Source organism: Hyperolius riggenbachi, chromosome 10, assembly GCF_040937935.1.
Source record: "Hyperolius riggenbachi isolate aHypRig1 chromosome 10, aHypRig1.pri, whole genome shotgun sequence".
Taxonomy (NCBI): domain Eukaryota; kingdom Metazoa; phylum Chordata; class Amphibia; order Anura; family Hyperoliidae; genus Hyperolius; species Hyperolius riggenbachi.
The window spans coordinates 231,530,153-231,549,587 of NC_090655.1; the positions used below are offsets into that span (position 1 = coordinate 231,530,153).

The 19,435-nt window shown below is 43.5% G+C and overlaps 1 protein-coding gene across 2 annotated transcripts in view; it reads left to right on the top strand.

Moving 5' to 3' along the window:
• The window catches only part of LOC137534764 (zinc finger protein 84-like), a 253,689-nt gene extending 241,025 nt beyond the window's left edge, over window positions 1-12,664 (top strand). Inside the window, exons 1-3 of one of the 2 annotated variants that reach the window (XM_068256400.1) lie at window positions 83-290; window positions 6,357-6,847; window positions 10,832-12,664. In XM_068256400.1, the coding sequence (XP_068112501.1) occupies window positions 11,125-12,396 (1,272 nt within the window). In that variant the 5' untranslated portion in view covers window positions 83-290; window positions 6,357-6,847; window positions 10,832-11,124 and the 3' untranslated portion in view covers window positions 12,397-12,664. Of the gene's footprint in view, window positions 1-82; window positions 291-6,356; window positions 6,848-10,831 lie in introns of those variants that run through there. The other variant, XM_068256401.1, reaches the window with a different exon arrangement.
• Window positions 12,665-19,435: the final 6,771 nt, after the last annotated feature.

Consider the following 19,435-nt stretch of genomic DNA (forward strand, 5'->3'; position numbering starts at 1 on the left):
CCTCTACCCCTCCCTTCTTTGTTATCTGTGCCCCCAACTTTATAGTGATATCTATTGGAGTCACTGTTTGTGCTTTGCAGCTGTTTTTTTACGAGTTATCCTTATAACACGCTGTTTTAATATGGCAAAACTCGAATGCGTGCTGTAGTCTTCTAGATAGGAGGGTAAGAAGGACAGACTTGAAAGGGTGAGAACTGCAGACACAGGAAAAGGTGGAACTTACAGACAGGACGTAATTGGGAAGTTGGAGGAATAGAGAAGAGACATTGATAGAACTAGCAGCATAGTAGGTAATAAGATTTTAATATTCTGTATCTGTTTATATACAGCAGTAAGAAATCAATTATTATTAAAACATTTTTTACCAGTTTGGCCATGTGTGTGTGAGAGAGCTCGGCTTCATGTCAGTCAGCTCCACAGGAACTTACACTCTAAAGAATGTCAGTAATGAATGAGGCAATGACTATCAATTCATGTGGACTTAGTACAGCATTTAACACTAGTCTAGTTAAAGGAAGTCAGAAGCCTCTCTGCTGTGGCTGTCAGCTGACACGGATAAGCGATCAAATTACAACTTGTGCTTAGTCACAGATGAGGAGGGATTAAACAGGCTAAACTCTCTAAATACATACAGGGTGCATTTCTCTCTGTTTGCCTTCTGTCCTGTGCAAGAGTTGGGGACCTAAAAACAAAACCTGTACTAGGTAGGGGGGCATAATGAAATACTCACCGTGGTTACCCTCCGTCCCCCGCCGCTCTTCTCTGGTCTGTCCCGTTGTCCTGGGCGACGTTGGTGGCTCCATGCGACGCGCATGTGCAGTATGTCTGTTCTGCTCCCTTAGGGCTGCATAGTGACCTCACAGGACAGGAGCGCTAAAGGTCTATGGCTAAAGGTATTAGAGGGAGAGGATCAGCAGTAATTATGTCAGCCCCCATATTTCTCACAGTTCAGTTGTCTTTTAAAGTGGACCAGAACTCTTGCACAGGACTGAAGGAAAACGTAGAGAAATGCACCCTGTATGCATTTACAGAATTTAGGCTCTCTAATTTCCCCATCATCTGTGACTAATCACTAGAGCTGTGGCGAACATCTCTGAATCCCTGGGGGGTTTACTACTTCCGGGTCGCTCTGACCCGGAGTAGTACGCCTGCGCTGCCCGGCGGAGCATGTCCTAGATCGCGCTCCTGTTGCTGGTCACTTTTTGCGCATGTGGGTGACGTCATGAACGACGTCATGCTCATGCGCAGAGAGTGCCCGGCAACAGGAGCGCGATCTAGGACATGCTCCGCCGGGCAGCGCTGGCGTACTACTCCGGGTCAGAGCGACCCGGAAGTAGTAAACCCCCCAGAGATGTTTGCCACATTTCTACTAATCACAAGTGTAATTTGATCTCTCAGCTTTTACATAGTTACATGGTTATTTGGGTTGAAAAAAAACATACGTCCATCGAGTTCAACCAGAGAACAAAGTACAACACCAACCTGCGCCCTCACATATCCCTGTTGATCTAGAAGAAGGCTAAACCCTTACAAGGCATGGTCCAATTAGCTCCAAAAGGGAAAAAATTCCTTTCCGACTCCAGATGGCAATCAGATAAAATCCCTGGATCAACATCATTGAGCATTACCTAGTAATTGTAACCATGGATGTCTTTCAACGCAAGGAAAGCATCTAAGCCCCCTTTAAATGCAGGTATAGAATTTGCCATAACTACTTCCTGTGGCAATGCATTCTACATCTTAATCACGCTTACTGTAAAGAACCCTTTCCTAAATAAATGGCTAAAACGTTTTTCCTCCGTGCGCAGTTCGTGTCCTTTAGTCCTTTGAGAAGGCCCAGGGACAAAAAGCTCATCCGCCAAGCTTTTATATTGCCCTCTGTTGTATTTATACATGTTAATTACATCCCCTCTAAGGCATCTTTTCTCTAGACTAAATAAACCCAGCTTATATAACCTTTCTTGGTAAGTGAGACCTTCCATCCCATGTATCAATTTTGTTGCTCGTCTCTGCACCTGCTCTAAAACTGCAATATCTTTCCTGTAATGTGGTGCCAAGAACTGAATTCCATATTTCAGATGTGGCCTAACTAGAGAGTGAGGCTAGAAACCCACTAGGAGAGCTTTTCTGAGCGCTTTGTGATTTGAAAAGCTCTAGCTATTGTAATGCTATGGGTGTGATCCCACTTGAGTGATGTGATTTTATAAAAATCCCCCATAGCATTGCATTACCAAGAGCTTTTTCAAATCACTCACACTTACAAAGCGCTCCCAGTGGGTTTCTGGCCTTAAAGAGACACTGTAACTGGAAAAACTTCCCCGGGGGGTACTCACCTCGGGAGGGAGGGGGAAGCCTCAGGATCCTAATGAGGCTTCCCCCGTCCTCCTCTGTCCCACGGGGGTCTCGCTGCAGCCCTTCCAAGCCACCCGACAAATCCGGCAGCTTGTTCCATATTTACCTTTCCAGGCTCCAGCGGGGGCGCTGTTTTGGCTTTCGGCTTCGAAGTAGACAGAAATACCTGATCTCAGTCGGGTCCGTTCTACTGCGCAGGCGCCGGAGACTTGCACCTGCGCAGTAGAATGGACCCGACTGAGATTGGGTATTTCCACCTATTTCCCTTTTAATGCATCCCAAAATGTTATTAGCTTTAGCTGCAGCGGCTTGGCATTGAATACGATTATTTAACTTGTTGTCGATGAGTACTCCTAAGTCCTTCTCCAAGTTTGATGTCCCCAACTGTATCCCATTTATTTTGTATGGTGCTAGACCATTGATACTACCAAAATGCATGACTTTACATTTTTCAATATTGAATTTCATCTGCCATTTATGTGCCTAAATAGCCATCCTATCCAGATCCTGTTGCAATATGTCCCTATCTTCCTGAGAGTTGATGATTCTGCACAATTTTGTATCATCTGCAAAAATAGCAACATTGCTTTCTACTACATCTACTAAGTCATTAATAAATAAATTGAAGAGCACTGGACCCAGTACAGACCCCTATGGGACCCCACTGCTAACAGTCTCCCATTTTGAGTACGATCCATTGACCACAACTCTTTGTTTTCTGTCCATTAGCCTGTTCCCTATCCATGCACACAGACTCTTCCCCAGTCCTTGCATCCTCAACTTTTGCACCAGACTTTTGTGTGGAACAGTGTCGAAGGCCTTTGCAAAGTCCAAGTATATCACATCTACAGCATTCCCAATATCCATATTAGCGTTCACTACCTCATAAAAGCTGAGCATGTTAGTTAAACAGGACCTGTCTTTAGTAAACCCATGTTGATGCTGAGAAAAAAGATTATTTTCTACTATGAAGTCATGTATAGTATCTCTTAGTAACCCCTCAAATAGATTGCATACAACTGATGTTAAGCTTACGGGTCTATAATTTCCTGGATCTGATTTTTTGCCCTTCTTAAATAATGGGAAAACATGGGATGCACGCCAATCCACTGGGACTCTGCCAGTTGAAAGAGAGTCACAAAAGATAAGATAAAAGGGTTTATCTATAACTGAACTTAATTCCCTCAGGACCCGAGGATGCATGCCATCCGGGCCAAGTGCCTTGTCTTTTAATTTATTTAGTCTTGCCTTCACTTCTTCCTTCGTTAAGTATTTAATATTACAATTGGAAGATTGAGACTCTTCTGCAACTGTGATTTGCAGCAGTGATGTTTTCCTTGTGAAGACAGAAGCAAAGAAAGCATTTAATAACTCTGCCTTACCTTGGTTATCCACCATTGAGTTCCCACCCTCATCCTTTAGGAGTCCAATACAATCAACTTTTCTTTTTTTAGAGTTGATGTACTTGTAAAACTTCTTTGGGTTAGATTTGATATCCCTAGCGATTTGAGTTTCAGCTTCAATCTTTGCCAGCCTAATTTCTTTTTTACAACTTTTATTGCACTTCTTATAATTGCTTAATGCAGCCTCGGTCCCCTCCTGTTTTAGGACCTTATAGGCATTCTTTTTTCCCTTTCATTTTATCTCTAACCTTTCTATTCGTCCATAGAGGCCTTTTTTTATTCATAGACATTTTGTTTCCATATGGGATATACATACTACAATATTGATTGAGAATAAGTTTAAAAGCTTGCCATGTCCCTTCAGTGTCCTCCCCTTGTAGTACATTATCCCAGTTCACCAAACTTACTGCCTGCCTGAGTTGATTGAACTTTGCTTTTCTAAAATTCATAGTTTTAGTTGTCCCGCTGCCCCGTGGCCTATCAGTCACCAGATCAAACGTTATCATGTTGTGATCACTATTTCCCAAATGTTCTTGAACCTGCACATTTGACACATTATCTGGTCTAATAGAAATGATCAAATCCAGTAACGCATAGTGATGCCAGAAATCTGCTGCTTTTACCAGAATGGGTAGCCTCAACACTCCAGTCAATGTCTGGAAATTTGAAGTCGCCCATAACTATGACCTAATTTTTACTTGCATCTTTTTCAATCTGCTGTAGTAATTGCAGTTCTGCAGCTTCATGAATATGTGGTGGCCTGTAGCATACCCCAATAAGCATTTGGCTACCTTTATTTCCACCATGAATATTTACCCAAATGGACTCCACATCTTCACAATCTTCATCCATCTCATGGTTCAGAACAGCTGTAAAAGAGTTTTTAACAAAGAGACAAACCCCTCCACCTTTTTTCCCTGTTCTATCCTTCTAAACACATTGTATCCCTCTAAATTTGCTATCGAGTCATGGCTTTCATCCATCCATGTCTCGGTTATTCCCACAATGTCATAGCCTTTGTCAATCAGAATGAACTCTAGTTCGTCTATTTTATTTGCAAGGCTCCTAGCATTGGTTACCATGCACTTTATATTATTACCACCACATTTTCCAATTTTGGTTACATGAAATGGGCTACTTGAAGTTTTAACAACCTCCTTACTCTTTACACTGTCCCCACCCCCCTCTCCACCCCCCATAATGTTAGGCTCCCACTGTCTTTTTACCTTATCTTGTCTACATATTGAGACTTTACCCTCCCGCCTCCCTCCCAGATCCTAGTTTAAAATCTCCAACCGTTTAGCCATCTTCTCCCCCAATGCAGCTGCACCCTCCCCATTAAGGTGCAGCCCATCCCTGCTGTAGAACCTGTAGCCGACTGCAAAGTCTGCCCAGTTCTCCAGGAACCCAAACCCCTCCTTCCTACACCAATTTCTCAGCCACTTATTTAACTCCCTAAACTCCCTCTGTCTCTCAGATGTAGCACGTGGCACTGGCAGTATTTCAGAAAACACCGCCTTGGAGGTCCTCGCTTAAAATTTATCTCCAAGTACCTGAAAATCATTTTTGAGGACCTTCCATCTCCCACTAACTTTGTCATTGGTGCCAATGTGTACCATGACAGCCGGGTCTTACCTAGCCCCACCCAATAATCTGTCAATTCTTTCCGCTACATGCCGAACCCGAGCACCTGGAAGACAACAGACTGTACGTCATTCATGGTTTCTTTGACAGATTACCCTATGTGTGTGCCTAATAATTGAATCCCCTACCACCAGTATCTGTCTAGCCTTAGCTGCACTCCTATTCCCTTTCTCATTGCAGCAGTCTGCCCCTTGGTTGCTTAGGGGCACATCCTGCTGCAGCATTGCCACTCTAGAATCATCCTCCTCAATATTACGCAAACAAGCATACTTATTAGGGAGGGACAACTCGGGACTAGCCTCCCTGCCATTTTTTCCCCTACCCCTTCTAACTGTGACCCAACTAGCGGCTACCTCTGCTTCTTGCTCCGGCTGTACTCCACCCACCCACCCATCTTCACTAGTTTCCTCCAGTGTCTGGATCGTGAGATCCATGCTCTTCTACATGTTGTGTATGCGTCTCAGTGTTGCGAGATGCTCATTTAGCTCTCTGACTTCAGCCTCTAATTGAGCAACACGCACACGTCCAGGGCAACAGTAAACACCCTCAATCTGCTGATCAAGGCATGCATACATATTGCAGGATGTACACTATACTGCATTGTCCAACATGATGACTATTGTGTGGGGATAAATTACTTAAAGTAAACTGTGGTGGACAGCTCAGGAATCTTGGTAGCCTCTACAGAGCGGCTAATTTGTTAAGACAGGATGTTAATCCTATGTCTGCTCCCATGAAAGCAGGAAGTAGACAAACTGCATATTTATTGCAGAATTTCTATCAGCTGTAGCAAAGAAATGTTTTTCTTTAGGATATTATGATTTTAGAGCAGAGATGAAGTTCTGGTCCACTTTAAGCAAAACACCGAGGCGTATGAGATTTTATTCTTCTTAGTAGGCTCAGCTCATTAGTGGTAATGTGTGAAAGTTGTTATTTTCCATCATTTTGTTAATTAAGGGAGAAGAACAAATTGATGTGAAATCTGTGGCAAAAGAAGAAAATACAACAGTCTTCCACAGAGGGAGAGATTATGGATACAATTAAAGAGGAAGTAAATTATACATATGTGAGGGGTGATCAGCAGTCTACTGAGGAGGCTGGAATGATGAGGACTATTGAGGAGGAAGAAGAGATCTACATGAAGGTTGATCGGCCATCTAAGAAGGAGGGTGGAATGATGAGGACAATTAAGGAGGAGGAAGAGATGTACGTGAGGTGTTATCAGTTGTCTACAGAGGAGGGTGATGCAATGAGGACAGTAAAGGAGACTGAAGAGGAAGAGAAGTATGTGAGATGTGATCAGTCATCTCTGGGGGAGCATGAAAAGATGAGGACAATTAAAGAGGAAAAAGAAGATATGTATGAGAGCAGTGATGAGATGTCTACAGAGAAAGGTGTAATGATGGTGACCATTAAAGAGTAAGACTCTTTTCTGGTTATCAATAGAGGTAAGTAAGAAGCTGCTCTGCACCATTCCACTTAGAACTTGGTGGCCAATCCTTTGTTGTGGGGTCACATGATGTTTAAACATTATGTGATCCAGTTGACCAAAGAGAGAGCAGATGAGTATTCCTCCCTCTCACTGAAAACAATAGCTGATTGATGACCAGGGCTTGCCCACAAATTAGACCTGTTTAGCTGATGTGGGGGTACAAGCTCTTTTGCAGATTCACTGAATAGAATAACTACAGTCACCATAAAGGTTGGCAGTGGTACTTTGCAGTAACGATACCATGGGAAATAGTAATATCCCCCATGAACCTTCACAAATGTTTGTAGTTATCACAGGTAATTTGCACTAAAAATTGTGTCCACATAATCAAACATTTGCTTGGTGTTTCTGGAAGCCATATGATGGTTTCTAGTTCTGTATGTGTCAACAAAACAGGTGCCCACCTCATCCTTCAATCCTTCCACAGTTTTAGATACTTACCTTGGGACGGGAAAGCCTCTCAATCCTAAAGAGGGTTCTCCTGTCTTCGTATGTCAGCCTGTTCCAGCACTGAGTGCCCCGAAGAGTGACCTCCCTGCGCATGCACGCTCCGGTGGAAACAGCCGAGCCCAATCAGGTCCATGTTACTGCGCAGTTGCAGATTGCTTGTGCTTGCGCAGTGGCATGGACGTGATCCGGACGAGCTTTTTCTGAAGAAAGCAGAGTGGGGTGGTGCTAGTGCACCGGCGTGAGCTGTCAACAAGCTCTTTTTCGGGGGTTCTAGTGCTGAACGGACCTACAGAGAAGAACGAGGGAATCCCCTGTAGGTTCCTGACTCAGTCCTGACTCAGACAGGAAGTGACTACAGTGTGACCCTCACTGATAAGAAAATCCAACTATAAAACACTTTCCTAGCAGAAAATAGCTTCTGAGAGCAGGAAAGAAAGAAAAAAGGGTCAATAGTTCATAGATTTTAGCTCTGGCATACTTCAATAAATGTGTCATTTAGCAAAAACAATAAAACAGTTAAAACTTAAGTAGATTTACACATAAAATAAAACTGTGGAATATCTTAAAAAGTCATTGTTAGGAGAAGGAAGATAGATACAATTGTTTATTTCATTCATTTATTTTCGCCTCGGGTGTCCTTTAAAGAGAAACTCCGACCAAAAATTGAACTTTATCCCAATCAGTAGCTGATACCCCCTTTTACATGAGAAATCTATTCCTTTTCACAAACAGACCATCAGGGGGCGCTGAATGACTGATATTGTGGTGAAACCCCTCCCACAAATAACCCCTCCCACAAGAAAAGTTTGAACTTTTGTGGGAAATAGCTGTTTACAGCTGTTTCCAACTGCCAAAAACCATGCAGCAGCTACATCACCTGCCAACAGTAAAATGTTTACTGGAGTTCCTCTTTAAGCCATATTCCATATGATTACAGGCATCCAATAGGATTCTTATAATTACAAATGGAGTGAGCGTAATCTGTGGAGGAGACCTGTTTCTCACATTCCATGTTACCACTTGGCTCCTGCCTTTGGCTGCTGCTGGGGCATTATGGGATTGTTTATGAGATGTTGGGCTGTGAACAAGTGCTGAATTTTATTGTTAATACTCATGCAGTTTAACAAATTTCCTTGTGAACCATACAGTCATTTCATTTGAGTAAATCGAATCTGTAATGTTGGGAAAAATTTGACAATAACCAGAACATGAGCAGCAACTTTAGTAAGGGCCTATTTGCAATGGGTGGTGTGTCCATTTCTGAACCAGATGTAGTACCCGTGCTGCGCGAAGATGCAGCCAAATTGCTGTAGATGTGCTGTGCACAGCTATAGGGATTTGGATGCGTGCTACGGAAAACTGCTGCATGCCATTCAGAATTGCATCGACATGTAATTTGGATGGTAAATTGTTTGAATGAATTTCCCCATCAGGGTTGCATACGGGGAAACGCTGCATATTTGAACTTATTAGGAATGGGCCCTAAGAATCACTTTAACAATAAAACCCCTTTATCTGTTCACCAGCACTGCTGTCACACATGCCAGAGCTCTGGGACATCATTCATATGAGAGCTCCATCTCTGTTCATCAGTATAACATCTTCCCAACAAATAAGGAGGAGCAACTGTACACCATATGAAAGGCCCATCCCCATTCCTCAGTATAACATCATAGCACCAACAAATGAGGAGGAGATACTGTACACCATATGAAAGGCCCATCTCCATTCCTCAGTATAACATTACAATACCAACAAATGAGGAGGAGATCCTGTACACCATATGAAAGACCCATCTCCATTCCTCAGTATAACATCATAGTACCAACAAATGAGGAGGAGATACTGTACACCATATGAAAGGCCCATCTCCATTCCTCAGTATAACATCATAGTACCAACAAATGAGGAGGAGATACTGTACACCATATGAAAGGCCCATCTCCATTCCTCACTATAACATCATAGTGCCAACAAATGAGGAGGAGATACTGTACACCATATGAAAGGCCCATCTCCATTCCTCAGTATAACATCATAGTACTAACAAATGAGGAGGAGATACTGTACACCATATGAAAGGCCCATCTCCATTCCTCAGTATAACATCATAGTACTAACAAATGAGGAGGAGATACTGTACACCATATGAAAGGCCCATCTCCATTCCTCAGTATAACATCATAGTACCAACAAATGAGGAGGAGATACTGTACACCATATGAAAGGCCCATCTCCATTCCTCAGTATAACATCATAGTACCAACAAATGAGGGGGAGATACTGTACACCATATGAAAGGTCCATCTCCGTTCCTCAGTATAACATCATAGCACCAACAAATGAGGAGGAGATACTGTACACCATATGAAAGGTCCATCTCCATTCCTCAGTATAACATCATAGTACCAACAAATGAGGAGGAGATACTGTACACCATATGAAAGGCCCATCTCCATGCCTTAGTATAACACCATAGTACCAACAAATGAGGAGCAGATACATTACACCATATGAAAGGTCCATCACCATTCCTTTGTATAACATCATGTTCCCAACAAATGAGGAGGAGATACTGTACACCATATGAAAGGCCCATCTCCATTCCTCAGTATAACATCATGTTCCCAACAAATGAGGAGGAGATACTGTACACCATATGAAAGGCCCATCTCCATTCCTCAGTATAACATCATAGTACCAACAAATGAGGAGGAGATACTGTACACCATATGAAAGGCCCATCTCCATTCCTCAGTATAACATCATGTTCCCAACAAATGAGGAGGAGATACTGTACACCATATGAAAGGCCCATCTCCATTCCTCAGTATAACATCATAGTACCAACAAATGAGGAGAAGATACTGTACACCATATGAAAGGCCCATCTCCATTCCTCAGTATAACATCATAGTACCAACAAATGAGGAGGAGATACTGTACACCATATGAAAGGCCCATCTCCATTCCTCAGTATAACATCATAGTACCAACAAATGAGGAGGAGATACTGTACACCATATGAAAGGCCCATCTCCATTCCTCAGTATAACATCATAGCACCAACAAATGGGAAGAATATACTGTACGCCATATGAAAAGCCCATATCCATTCCTCAGTATAACATCATAGCACCAACAAATGAGGAGGAGATACTGTACACCATATGAAAGGCCCATATCCATTCCTCAGTATAACATCATAGCACCAACAAATGAGAAGAATATACTGTACACCATATGAAAAGCCCAACTCCATTCCTCTGTATAAAATAATTTTCCCAACAAATGAGGAAATACTGTACACCGTATGAAAGGCTGGTGTGTGAACCCCTCTGACAGGAAGAAATGTGCACCCCATTATCTTTTCCACAACACTTGTTCCACATACCAGAGCTCTGTGACATAATTCACTGCTAAAGCCACATACATGAATGTTGCCTGCAGAAAGGAGAATGTTGTATACCTATTATTATTTCCCCAATAGATGGGCAGGATGTGGGGAACACCTCGGAGGGATGTCTTATCTCACCTCGAGATGAAAATGCAGAAGATAATGACGTCACACAATATTCTCCAGGAGGAAACTCCATTACTGGAAATGCACAGCACAGACTTTACCATGAGGAGAGATCACCGGATCCCTCTAATCCTGAGGAATCTTCTGACACATCACATCCTGTTACTCCAAATATCCAGCCAAGTTTTAGACGGAACAATTATTGTAATTCTAAGGTATCATTTTCTGATGATTCACGCTTTGTCTTGAATCAGAGAGTTATGTTAGGAAAGTGTCCATTTTCATGTTCAGAGTGTGGGAAAGGTTTCACTCAAAAAGAACACCTTTTTACGCACCAAAAAACCCACACAGGGGAGCGTCCGTTTTCATGTTTTGAGTGCGGGAAATGCTACACTGAAAAAGGAAGCCTTTTAAGACATCAGAAAACTCACACAGGTGAGAGTTCCTATTCATGTTCAGAGTGTGGGAAAGCCTTCATGAAAACCTCGTCCCTTTTTAGGCACCAGAAAATTCACACAGGTGAGCGACCTTTTTCATGTTCAGAGTGTGGGAAAGGTTTCACTCAAAAAGGACACCTTCTTACACACCAGAGAACTCACACAGGGGAGCGTCCGTTTTCATGTTTTGAGTGTGGGAAATGCTTCACTGAGAAAGGAAGCCTTTTTAGACACCACAAAATTCACACAGGGGAGCGTCCTTATTCATGTTCAGAGTGTGGGAAAGATTTCTTGCAGAAAGAAAGCCTTCTTCGACATCAGAGAAGACACATAGACAGTTTACTTTTAACTGCACATTGTGGGAAAAGTTTCACAGATAGGGCTCAGCTCCTCATACACCAGAATAGTCACATAGAGGAGCATACTTTTTCTTGTTCAGACTGTGGGAAATGTTTCACTAGTAAGGAAAACCTTCTAACACACCATAAAAGTCACACGACGGTCGAGCGTCCTTTTTCATGTTCCCATTGCAAAAAAAGTTTCTCTCATAAAGGAAAATTTCGGAAACACCAGAGAAGACATTTGGGTGATTTTTCTTTTTCATGTCTTCAGTGCAGAAAGGGTTTTTTGAGTAGGGCAGAACTCCGAGTACACCAGTACTCCCACACAGGCGAGCGTCCCTTTCCATGCTCAGAGTGCGGGAAAGGTTTTCTGTATAAAGGACAGCTTCTCATACACCAGAGAAGACACACAGGTGAGCAGCCTTTTTCTTGCTCAGAGTGTGGGAAAAGTTTCATTCACAAAAGCAGCTTTCTTAAACACCAGAAAAGCCACACCGAGGGGCGTCTCTTCCCATGTTCAGACTGTGGAAAAAGTTTTGTTGACAGCAGAGACCTCTGCAGGCACCAAAAAATTCACTCTGTCGATCGTCCGTTTTCATGCTCAGAGTGTAGGAAGCGTTTCTTTTATGAAAGAGAACTGATTACTCACCAGAGGATTCACACAGGGGTGCGGCCTTTTTTGTGTTCAGAGTGTGGGGAGAGTTTTACAAGGAAGCAAACGCTAAATCAGCATCTTAAAACGCACACCTGCTAATATCTCTGACCTGCTGTGTGTATACTGCTACTTCATACACTCTCGTTACCATAAGGCCTAGGTTCTCAACACATGATACGCCTACCCCAGGGGGGACTTAACCACTTAAGGACCACAGTCTTTTCGCCCATTAAGGACCAGAGCCTTTTTTTCCATTCAGACCACTGCAGCTTTAACGGTTTGTTGCTCGGCCATACTACCTACTATCTAAATGAATTTTACCTCCTTTTCTTGTCACTAATACAGCTTTCTTTTGGTGCTATTTGATTGCTGCGCCGAGTTTTAGTTTTTATTATATTCATCAAAAAAGACATGAATTTTGTCAAAAAATGATTTTTTTTTACTTTCTGTGATAACATTTGTCAAATAAAGTAAAATTTCTGTATACATTTTTGTCCAAATTTATGGTGCTACATGTCTTTGATTAAAAAAAAACATTCAGTGTATATTTATTGGTTTGGGTAAAAGTTGTAGCGTTTACAAACTATGGTGCCAAAAGTGAATTTTTTATCGCACTGCTCTTTATAAATCGAGGCCTTTCAGACAAAAAAAAAAAAGTTTCCCTTTCTGTTAACTTGTGACAAAAAAAATGAAATCTGCCACAGACTCACCATGCCCCTCTCTGATTACCTTGAAGGGTCTACTTTCCAAAATGGGGTCATTTGTGGGGTGTGTTTACTGTCCTGGCATTTTGGGGGGTGCTAAATTGTAAGCACCCCTGTAAAGCCTAAAGGTGCTCATTGGACTTTGGGCCCCTTAGCGCAGTTAGGCTGCAAAAAAGTGCCACACATGTGGTATTGCCGTACTCAGGAAAAGTAGTATAATGTGTTTTGGGGTGTATTTTTACACATACCCATGCTGGGTGGGAGAAATATCTCTGACAATGTTTTGATTTTTTTTTTACACACAATTGTCCATTTACAGGGAGATTTCTCCCACCCAGCATGGGTATGTGTAACAATACACCCCAAAACACATTATACTACTTTTCCCAAGTACAGTGACACCACATGTGTGGCACTTTTTTGCACCCTAACTGTGCTAAGGGGCCCAAAGTCCAATGAGTACCTTTAGGATTTCACAGGTCATTTTGAGACATTTGGTTTCAAGACTACTCCTCACGGTTTAGGGCCCCTAAAATGCCAGGGCAGTATAGGAACCCCACAAGTGACCCCATTTTAGAAAGACAACACCACAAGGTATTCTGTTAGGAGTATGGTGAGTTGTTTTTTTTTTTTGTCACAAGTTAGCGGAAATTGACACTTTGTGAAAAACAAAAAAAAAAAAAAACTTGTGACAAAAAATAAAATCATCTATGAACTCTTCATACACAATTTAGTGCTTACGATCAATGCACTGGGGAGGTGATCGGAAGGGGGTCTGAGGGGGATCTGAGGGTTTGGCCGAGTGATCAGGAGCCCACGCGGGACAAGTTAGAGCCTGATCTGATGGGTAGGTGTGCTAGGGGGTGACAGGAGGTGATTGATGGGTGTCTCAAGGTGTGATTAGAGGGGGGAATAGGTGCAAGCAATGCACTGGCGAGGTGATCAGGGCTGGGGTCTGAGGGCGTTCTGTGGGTGTGGGCGGGTGTTTGGGTGCCCTAGGGGCAGATAGGGGTCTAATCTGATGGGTATCAGTGACAGGGGCTGATTGATGCGTGATCAGTGGGTGATTAGATGGCAGAACAGATGTAAACAATGCACTTTGGAGGTGATCTGAGGGTGGGTCCACGGGCGATCTGATGGTGTGGGTGGGTGATCAGATGCCCGTAAGAGGCAGGTTAGGGTCTGATCTGATGGGTAGCAGTGACAGGTGGTGACAGGGTGATTGACGGGTGATTGACAGGTGATTACAGGGGAGAATAGATGTATACAGTACACAGGGGGGGGAGGTCTGGGGGGTTCTGAGGTCGTTCTGAGGGTGTGGGCGGGTGATTGGGTGCCCTAGGGGCAGATAGGGGTCTGATCTGATGGGTAGCAGTGACGGGGTGATTGATGGGTGATCAGTGGGTGATTAGATGGCAGAACAGATGTAAACAATGCACTTTGGAGGTGATCTGAGGGTGGATCTGCGGGCAATCTGATGGTGTGGGTGGGTGATCAGATGCCCGTAAGAGGCAGGTTAAGGTCTGATCTGATAGGTGGCAGTGACAGGTGGTGATTGATGGGTGATTGACGGGTGATTGACAGGTGATTACAGGGGAGGATAGATGTATACAGTACGGGGGGGGGGGGTCTGGGGAGAATCTGAGAGTGTGGGGGGGGGTGATCAGGAGCCCCCAGGGGGCAGTTTAGGACCTAATAAAAAAATAGTGCTGACTGATAGTGACAGGGAGTGATTGATGGGTGATTGGGGGGGGGGGGTGATTGAGTGTAAACAGGGGTCTGGGGGGTGGGCAGGGGGGGGGTCTGAGGGGTGCTGTGGGCGATCAGAGGGAAGGAGGGGGCAGATCAGTGTGCTTGGGTGCTTACCTGCGTGGCTGCAGCCTGCCCTGGTGGTCCCTCGATCACTGGGACCACCAGGGCAGGAGGCAGCCTGTATAATACGCTTTGTATACATTACAAAGCATATCATGCGCTTTACTTGCGGCGATCGGGCACCTAGTGACCCGCTGGCGCTTCCGAACGGCTGGCGAGATACTGCACAAGGTGGCGGAGCTTGTCGCCAGCGGCTGATCGCGTCGCGAATGACGCGATCGCCGCATAACCACGCCCGCCGCCGATTGGCGTATTACGGTGCCGCCGCCCATCGGCTGTGGGCGGTCGGCAAGTGGTTAAGTCGCGCTCAGATGGTACTTGAACTTGTCATAGTCAATCATTACATTAAGTTTTGAGATTTAAAATAAATAAATAAACTATACGTAAATTAATCTGAGTAAGTATTTAGAGTTAATTAAAAGCATTAACAAATGTTATTTATACACAATTATGAAGTACTGCTAAGCAATATGTGTGTAAACAAGGACCTGCACCACCTGCAATTAGTGCAGAATGCTGCTGCCAGATTGCTAACAAGCAGCCTCGCCACTGTCACATTACACCGATCCTTGGCTCACTGCACTGGCTACCAGTAGAATGGAGAATACTCTTCAAGATTGGACTGCTGACATTCAAATCACTGCACAATCTGGGCCCTGGATACATGAAGGACTTGCTGAAGCTGCACCACACCTCTACCAACCTCAGATCAGCAGGTTCCATAAACTTGGTCACTCCCAGGGCTTGATTCACAAAGCCATGCTAACGCATAGCACGGCCATGCAATGCAAGTTAGCACGCTACATGACACGCATGAAGGTGTACGCGTGTAAATATTTATGTGCACACGCTAACAAAGGTGTTTGCGCGCGTTAATGCACGTTAATCTGTACGTGCGTAAACCTTCACGCGGGTCACATTGCGTGCTAAACGCATAGCACGACTTTGTGAATCAAGCCCCCAGAGTGCTCCTAAAAACCTTTGGAGATAGAGCCTTCTGTCATGCTGCCCCTACTCTTTGGAATTCCCTACCATACCCAGTAAAGACAACCCCTTCCCTGGAGTTATTCAAATCCAGACTGAAAAACCACCTGTTTAGCCTGGAATTTCCAGACTATAGAATTCTTCCTCTGTACCACGATTTACCAATCAACCAATTATTGCTTATGCGCTTTGAGTCCTATGGAAGACTAGCGCTTTACAAATATTATTTGTTGTTGTTGTTGTTGTCAAGTGGTAAATGAGATGAAGTTACTTCCAACAAAGGGTACTTGGTCAACATAGTCATTAAAGTAAACCGGTGCTTTTTTAAAGCGCTGTGTCCCCCCGAAGCTTGCGACTGTGTTTCCGTACTATTCCTCCACATTAGCACTGACCTGCCCTGACTTTACCAGAAATAGTCGAGCCTGATCAGGCCTGTGCTATGGCGCATGCTCAAGCCATTGTTGGTTTTGCGGAAGGGACAGCACAGGAACGGGCTCGTGGAGGAGGATGGGGTAAGTCTCTGAATCAACCAGAGACTTCCCTTTATTAGGGTACTTATTTCCCCTATAGTTACCATTTATTAAAGAGGTACATGCTGTAATAATATTGAGAAGCACAGCAATAAGGGCTTCGTTGCTCCACTGAATTACCAGTTAAAAACATTTGACACACTCGGTTCTTCCTCTTGGTGAAAAAGAAAAAGGAGCAAAATACTTGACATGAATAATAATTTTCTCAATAGCGATAGTCCCTCACTGTCCTCCTGTGCCACCTGGATCATACGCAATTTGGCCTAGTAAATCCGCTAGTCGGCACATGCACACGTACTGTGCATGCCCGGACAGGCCGCGTGCACACTCTTTCACACTACCGTTGCTGGGAGAGTTCTGCCCCTGTGCCGACTGGCGCCTGCTGACAACATTACTGGGCCACCTAGCAGAGGATCCAGGCAGCCTGGGAAGATGGCGAGGGAATGGTCAGCCTTAACGGGGCTGGAGGAATTCCCAGGTATGTATAACTTTTTTTTTCTTTTGCTCGTCTCAGTTACTCTTTAAATGAAAAATGTATTTCACCCCATGTAAAATGTACGGTACATATTACAAAATATATTATTAAAGAGACACTAAAGCGAAAAAAAAATGATGATATAATGAATTGATTGTGATAATTACTCAGGGCTCGTTTCCACTATCGCGAATCCCCATGCGTCCAACGCATGCGGATTCGCACATGTAATGCAAGTGGATGGGCCTGTTTCCACTGTAGCGTTGTTGATGTGCGTTTTTTTCAGCGGTAAAAAAACACACAAAAGTGCCAACGAATTCGCCTGCGAGTGGAAAGCATGCGAATCGCCGCTAATGTATTTAATAGGAAATTCGCATGCGGCTATGGTATGCGAATTTTCATGCGAATTCGCATAGGTACCAATGTAAATTCACACAGGCAGTGACATGGTTAAAATCGCATACACCTTCACCTATGCGAATTCGCATGCGAATTCGCGGCAAAAAACGCATGGGAAATCGCATCCGCATGCGATTTCATCAGCGGTGGAATCCAGGCGATTCCGCACCGCAATAGTGGAAACAAGCCCTAAAACATTAGTAGCAAAGAAAATATTCTCATAGTTTTATTTTCAGTTATATAGTTTTGTTTATAACATTGCATCAGTCTCTAATATTTGCAGTTTACATAGCATTCTAAATGATTTTACAGAGCAGGCCTGTGAACTTTTGAACTGTCCTCTGCAGAGAAAAAGAAAATACTGTGACAGACAGTTGAGATAACAAGCTTCAGAAGACAAAGCTCTCTGCAACTTTGAAAGTCGTCAAGCTCAATGGCTCTTTTGCATAGATAACAACTGGAGTTTCTTAACTCTTCCTGTACTGGAAACAATATTAGACGCATGTCTCTGTTCCTAATGTTTTATTTCTTCGCTGTACTACACATACAAATCATTATATCATAATATCTTTTTCGTTTCAGTGCCTCTTTAAGAAAAATGTATGATGATGTTTGTTTCTTATTTGTGTGTGTGTACTGTATATGTAACGACCAGAACCCGAAGTCTGGCCACTTCGGGTTCTGGCAGGTCAAAACTAGAAGTGTCCATGCCGCTGGGGCCAATGCCCAAAATGAATTAAATACTGGCGGCTCCAGCTCTGGCTCCTCCCCCAACCCTTCTATTGAGTTCTGTCAGCCGGGGACACGTGTGCACCCAGAGTCGTGTTGTTCTCTCTCTCTCTCTGTTTCTCTCTGTCTCTCTCTCTCTGTCTCTCTCTCTGTCTCTCCTTAAAGCCTTCCTGGTTTGAACCGAAGACAGCAGTGGAACGAGGGGATATAGCGAGGAATAGGAAGGTTCTGTGGGAACCAGAGCCTTCCCTCTCCTATCTAACTTTATTTTTACCCGCTTCAGAATTCCAGGAAGTGGACGTCCAACTGACAAAGGAAAGTGGTAAGCTCCCAATAAATTATCTAGTAAATGTATTATTCCTTCTAGAGCACATGGCGTGAGAGGGATATGGAGGCTGCCATATTGATTTCATTTTAAACAATGCAAATTGCCTGTCTGCCCTGCTGATCCTAAAGCTACGTACACACATACGACAACGATCGTTCGCTGTGAACGACGAACAATCTTTTAATTGACGAAAGAACGACCTAAGTAAAGATAGCTTTCAAAGGTGTGTAACGATCTGATCGTTTGTTAACGAACGATCCGGAACAACGTCACATACTGTTTGTTTCTGGAAGTGACACCATAGCAAGTTCCGCCCACACGTAACGAACGGTTCAAAACTTACGTTACACTGTAAAAATAACGTTACGTACATTACATTACAGTACAAGATTTCATATTCTAGGTATGTAGGTAGAGCATTTACATAATATAGCATTGACAAAACATACAAAAATACACTCTGTCCTGTTAAAATGACAATTATGGTATAATCATGTAGCAATTAACGTGTCACAGGACACATTCATAGAACGAACGTTACATCATGAAAAGCAACTGTTGTGCTTGTGCATAAAAATGAAAGGTTCTATGGAGATATAACGAAATGTGCATGTCAATCCTAGTACGAACGACCGTTTTCTAACGATGTACTACTTTTGCAAACAATCGTCGTTTAAAAAAAATCCACCAAGGCAGATCTTTCGTTTTTAACGATCTAGCTCGTCCATCGTTTGACTTAATGATCGTTGGATTTTTTTTTTTAAACGATCGTCGTTTGAAATGATCGGAGAGCGATCGTTTCAAACGACTATAGTCGCCAGTGTGTACGCACCCTTGGACATAGACCCTGAACAAGCATGGAGATCAGGTGTTCCTCCTGACTGAAGTGTGACTGGATTAGCTGCATGTGGTTTCAGGTGTGTGATTCAGACACTATTGTTGCCACAGAGATGAGCAGGACAGAGAGGTAACTGATATTGTTTAAAAGGAAATAAATATGGCAGCTTCCATATCACTTCAGGCTAACTGATCTGCAGCTAGTGGATTTCGCTTGCTAGCACTCCATCATTCCACAGGGGAGCAGAGATTTACTTTTTTTTTTCAGCCTGCTAGCGGC